We start from the raw sequence: 6,051 nt of genomic DNA, 5'->3' as shown, positions 1-6,051 counted from the left end.
TTATTATCTATATATATTACTGAGATACAAAGAAGTATTGCTTACTGACACTTCAATGGCTTATAGATATCTGACATCTGAACCTAGGTGGTTGACTTCCGGTATCTTTTGGTAGGCTTCCAATTTCTGTGCTATACTGCCTCTCAAAATGATTGATGTCCACAGCATGCCTTGTAGTTACTGGCTTTGCAGCTAGTAGACTTCTGTAGTACCCATGCCTATTTTTGTTCCCACCAGTTGGCTTGTACTAAGAATCAGCTGTTTGTTCACAAACCTCAATTTGATAATTGGACTTGTTATTGTAATTACATATTTCAGCTAAATAAAGATAAAACAATGAAACACGAGCATAAAAACAAAGTTATCTATGAAAACCAAGTTGATTCCTTGCAACAGATTCCATAAAGCCAGATAATGAAAAAATTTGGTTGACTGAGGTGTGGGCAAGAACCGTGAAGGTTGGCAAACAAACAAAAAGCAAAAACTCTATAATTCTGCTCTCAGTTTCCCAAGCACCTATGAAGTTTTTGTATTACTGAAACAAATCCTGAAAATTAGAGGATACCCAATGAACGTGGTTTAAACAAAAGAGATTACAACAATCACCACACTCATTCTCATAAAAAAGGATATTTATAGATTAGTGAATACATATTTGTTTATAGTTTTAATTTCAACTAAGTGCTTAAAATGTGTATCACCTTGAAATTTTTTTTTAATATTTATTTATTTTTGAGAGAGAGAGCCCACACGTGAGCGGAGGAAGGACAGAGAGAAGGAGACAGACGATCGGAAGCAGAAGAGAACCCTATCTGGGGCTCAAACTCACAGAACTGTAAGATCATGACCTGAGCCAAAGTCAGATGCTTAACCACTTAACTGAACCACCCAGGCACTCCAGGTGTATATCATTTTTAAATTGTTCTTCTGCTTTAACTTCTCCCTTGCCCCCAGATAAACCACCAAGTTAGTCCTAGTCCTAATCTCTCTGAAAGGAACTTTTCTACCTGGATAGCCAATAGTCTTGGCATCATTAATTGATTTGAACTTCTTTTCTCTACTGACTAGAAAATGTACTTAATCATCTACTAGATCCTTATGTATACTGCATTATTTTTCCAGATTATCTATTCAGCTCCATTGTTCTGTTTCTTAGTTCTTGACTTAGTGTTTTAATACCTGATACTTTCTTTAGCTTAGTATTTCTTGGATATTCCACCTCATTAATATTTCCATATATGTCTTACTTCTGAAGTTTATTATTAATATATTCTTGTTGAGGATCTTTATCAATTGTGAAAGTTTCTAGTGAAGAAGGTATTCTATCCTTCGTTATAACTTAAAAATGAGGCAAGATTAACAAACACGGATACAGCATGGCGTCAGAAGCATGAACACCTACCAGCATAGTAGTGGTATACTGAGTTTTCAATACCCTCTGAGAAGATTGCATGACTCAATAATATATGTAAGAAACCACCGTAGATTAAAGCACATGTTAAAAATTGTCAGGAAGGAGACAGTTCATGGAGATCATGACAGAACTGCATTTGTAGAGGTTCAGGCAAGGAACAAATTTTCCCATTCAGGCCCAGCTTATCTTTATGAGAGGAGCTTCCTTAATTGCTTGCTAAACACCTGCTTCACTTGTTTATTCCTGAGGGTGTAGATGAAGGGATTGAGCATCGGGGTCACCACAGTATTGAGCAAGGCCACCACCTTGTTCCTGTCCTCCCCTTCATTTCCCTTGCCTGACCGGATGTACATGAAGATGCAGCTGCCATAGAAGAGAGACACAACAATGATGTGGGAGGAGCAGGTTGAGAAGGCTTTCTGCCTCTCCTTGGCTGAGGGGATGCGCAGGATGGTGTGGAGGATGTGGCCATAACAGGTGGCCGTCACGGACAGAGTGCCCAGCAAACTGAAGTTGGCTGCAATAAAACCCAGAAGCTCTATCAGACTTGTGTCTGCACATATGAGTTCCAGGAGTGGAAAGTTGTCACAAAAGAAATGGTTAATGACATTGGGGCCACAAAATGGCTGCTGAAGTATGATGGAACTTGGAAAGACAATGAGAAGGAATCCTGCCATCCATGAACAAAGAACCAGCTGTATACAGACCCTTCTGCTCATGATGGTTGCATAACGCAAGGGGTTACATATGGCCACATACCTGTCAAAGGACATCACTGCCAGTAGGAAGAACTCTGTGGTGCCCAGGAAGAAATAGAGGAAAAGCTGGAGAAAACAGCCTGGGAGAGAGATGGTCTTGTATCCAGTCAGGATGTTGGTCAGCATCTTGGGGAAGATGACCGAGGTGAACCAGATCTCCAGGACAGCAAAGTTGCGGAGGAAGTAGTACATGGGGGTGTGGAGGCGCCTGTCCACGAGGGTGATGCCCACGATGAGGAGATTCCCCAGCAGAGTGAGGAGGTAGGTCAGCAGCAGCCCCAGGAAGATGAGCATCTGCAACTCACAGGCATCTGAGAGTCCCAGCAGGACAAACTCGGTGACAGCGGTGTAGTTCCGCATGGCTCCTCTGACCTCTGCTGAGGGTGGCCAATCAGAGGTGTGCAGCATCAGGAGGAGGGATGTTCTGGCGACCCAAGGACACTTGGAACTGAAAGGAAAGAGGGATTCAGAGCTGAAGGAATCCTTTAATTCTTTGATCTCTGAGTCCCTTTGTCTCCCTCCTCAGGCTGGTTGTCCAGATCTCATGCAGTTAGCATCAAGTCACACATACTTTGACGAAACGTAAATCAATTTTGGGGGAGTCCTTGGGAAAAGTTTTCCCATTTCTCTGTTTCTATTAGGAAACTCCGTATTAAACTCCTTTCATTCTTTTCTCATATTCATCCCATCGCTACAGGGGGGTCTCTCAAGTGTATTAATATGTATGCCACTGCAAATCCTGTACCCGATGTATCACAGACCTTGATAGAAAGCATTGGTGGAATACTTACCCTATAGCTGGTTATAGAAGGCATTTAAGTTAGAGATGGTGGTTGCACCTGAGCTCCATCATTCACCAACAAGTCTGGGACCGTTATCTACCTAACCAAAACTGTTTCCTTGGTGGGCACAGTAAGAGCACCTTTGTAAAAAGTTCTCCCACAACTTAAATAAATAATGCATTTCCAACACTTAGCACAAGGCTAGCCACAGAGCAAGCACTCACATAGTGTTAGGTATGTTCATTTCCTCCTTTGTGACTGAAACTCCAGTGGGACGATAATAAGAGGAAATCAGAGTAAAATTGGAGAAAAGATACCGTGACTTGGGCAATATGTACTGAAACAAACTGTTTAAAAAATACAAAGATATTATCAGCTCACTATGGAAAGCTTAGGAAACATAGAAAATCCATAGGAAACGGAGCAAAAATTTCACATGTAGCCCCACAGAGACATTTTTATTCAGATTTTGATTTACTTCTACTGTATTTTTTCCATTCTTAGTGTTTAATAACAGTGTTTATTGCTTTACATACCATGCTCAGAGATTATGTATTTTGTACCTCTTTCCTTCTGACATATTAGTGTCACGTTATTATAAACATTTTGTTAATCTGTTATTTGGCTGATACTTTTCAAGGGATGCATGTGCTATGAAACTATATGCTATGATACATAGTGTGGGAGAGAGCATATATTCGCAGATGAGGCATCATGCTTAATTTTTGGGGATAATATCCTAATAATGATAACAAAGAATCGTAACAATTAACAGTGATATTCAAGATTGTTCATCACTCAATTTCAAATTTGGAGAGTATATATCTTTGTTTTAAGTGATTGTCACTTCTCTGTTTTACATTACTTAATATTGTCCTTAGAGATCTGGATACAGAACTACACAAGCTTGTCACTGGTTGTTCTTCATAGAAATGACAGGTTGAGGTGACCTTCTGTAGGGAGGAGGTGACTCCATCCAAGACAGGAGCAGGACCTAATGTGATCAGATTGCATCAGAAAAGTGATAACATACGACATTATAGCTATGTGACATATGTATTTTCATGGAGAAGGACTGGATGAGAACCTGGGAAAAGGAACATGATTGCCAATCAGGATGGGAGGATCGTGGGTGATTTTTTCTTTCCTCTTTTAATTATTGTAATGTTTGCTTATGAAATAACAAGTTCAAACTCATAAGAGAAACCAGCACCGTCATCCCATTTGTCTTAAGAGTTGGGCAGAACGTTTCAGGAGAGACAAAGGGGAAACCAATGGCTGTCCATGAAAACGGTAAACAAAAGCTTTAGAGATTCTGGGACTCATGAGCTGGACCTGGGTCAAGATAGTGAGAATGATGAAAAGAATCAAAGAGGTCAGCTGGGCGGTAGCCTGCCTGTGGCACCTTAAACACGTGACAGGTTTCTGGGCAGGGTGTCCAGAGCAGTCGGATTCCCCTTCCCCCATTCCAAAAATTGCACCCATGCAGGTTACCTCACTAGCTGCCAGGTGAGGTGTTCTATTGTCTTCAAGGCAGTTGTGATGATGGAGACTCCTGGTTTTCAGAGGAAGCTCCTGGCTCTGCAATGTTGCCCAAGGACTATGTTTCTTGGGGGATCCACCAGGGATTCAAAATGAAGGAAGCTCCAGAGCTGTAACATGGTCGGAAGGTCATGGACATAGGCGGGCCCTGTCCTCTTTGTACAGCACGTGTCCCAAACCTCCATGTTTCCAACAACCAGTCTTCCTTAAGAAATGCTCTGTGACTCCTTGGTCACTAACATCCCCAGATAGCTCATCTCTGGGCGTTCCCCAGAACTTCTGGGGTCACCAGTTTTTCAGGAAGTTTCTGTTGCTTCTGCCCCATCATAGCATCTCTGCTGGACCACTTTCTTGGGGAAATGGATGTAGAAACATCATCAATTATTCACCCATCTCTCCTAAACTAAGGCAGAGACAGACATCAATGTTGAGACTCATATGACTCATCTTCAATTGGGCTCAAGAGGTTTCTAGGCAGAATGGTACATGCCCTTCCAGGGGCATGGTGCCCATAGAGGATTCTGGGGTAACCTATTAGTGGCAGACTCCTTGTCTCTGTGGATCTGGCATCGGGCCTGGGCTGCCTGAGGTTCTGTTTGGTCTCCATGGAACTCAGAGATATACCGGGTACACAGCTCAAACTTAGCCAGTCTAGAGTGTCTCCCTCTTCTCTTGTAGGATGGAGCTGTGCTTCCCCTGAGATTCATTACCATCCGTGGTAATAGGGACCTGAGGAGGTCCCTTACCTCTAACTTTCTTCAACTTTGAGAGTGAGAGTTTCCTTTGTTCTGGCTGAGAAACTCAAAACTCCTAATGAAGTTTAATGATAACAAAGAAGTGCAATTATGAAAACACTCAACAAATATTTCTTGAGTGCTTATTGTGTGGCAAGTACTGGTCTACACACCAGCGAAGTATAGGCAGAGTCTTGTGGGGACCAAAGACATTAAGCCATCACACTAATAAGTAATTGCTATTGTGACTAGTGTTCTGAAGGAGAGCTCATAAGATAGCCTGAGCTAGGCTGAAATACAAGGGAAGTTGTTCCTGATGAAGTTCTATGAAGCTGAGACCTGTAGGATGAGTTGGCATGTGGGGGATGAAACACTTTAATTAATTAGTTAATCCTTCATTCAACACATATTGAGCACCTACTATGTGTCAGGCTCTGTGCTGTGCACTGAGGATGACTATGAGTGGTGAATAAAACACACATGCTCCAGTCCCCATGGAATTTCCTCTCCATTGGGAGAACCTTGGTAAGAGGGCCTTGGGACTGTCCCCATCTTAGTCATTGACCCAGTGAAGTGAAAGCTACTCTGTGATACCACCTTCTTTCTTTGGTCACCAAACTACTGCCTAGAGTGGGTAAAACCGGCTGAGATAAATTGACTGAAGTAGTATGATTTTAGGAGCCAATGATGTGTTCGAAAAGCCAAATGAGTGACTGGCTTTCAGTTATCTGTTTCAAATGACTGAATGAAGTTAATTTGATTAGGGTTTCTCTGGGAATCTGGCTATTCTTGATGTGGTAAGATGACTAGGGTTGGCGACC

At 42.1% G+C, this 6,051-nt stretch overlaps 1 protein-coding gene across 1 annotated transcript; it reads right to left on the bottom strand.

Moving 5' to 3' along the window:
- Positions 1-1,529: 1,529 nt before the first annotated feature.
- On the bottom strand, positions 1,530-2,746 carry LOC122467928 (olfactory receptor 49-like). The gene has a single exon (XM_043554491.1). It carries the CDS (start codon positions 2,578-2,580, stop codon positions 1,603-1,605), a length of 978 nt encoding a protein of 325 aa, XP_043410426.1. The 5' UTR covers positions 2,581-2,746; the 3' UTR covers positions 1,530-1,602.
- Positions 2,747-6,051: the final 3,305 nt, after the last annotated feature.

This window comes from Prionailurus bengalensis, chromosome B3 (genome assembly GCF_016509475.1).
Source record: "Prionailurus bengalensis isolate Pbe53 chromosome B3, Fcat_Pben_1.1_paternal_pri, whole genome shotgun sequence".
NCBI classification, from domain to species: Eukaryota; Metazoa; Chordata; class Mammalia; order Carnivora; family Felidae; genus Prionailurus; species Prionailurus bengalensis.
The sequence above is the reverse complement of the archived record's forward strand: the minus strand, read 5'-3'. Positions and strand labels throughout refer to the sequence as shown.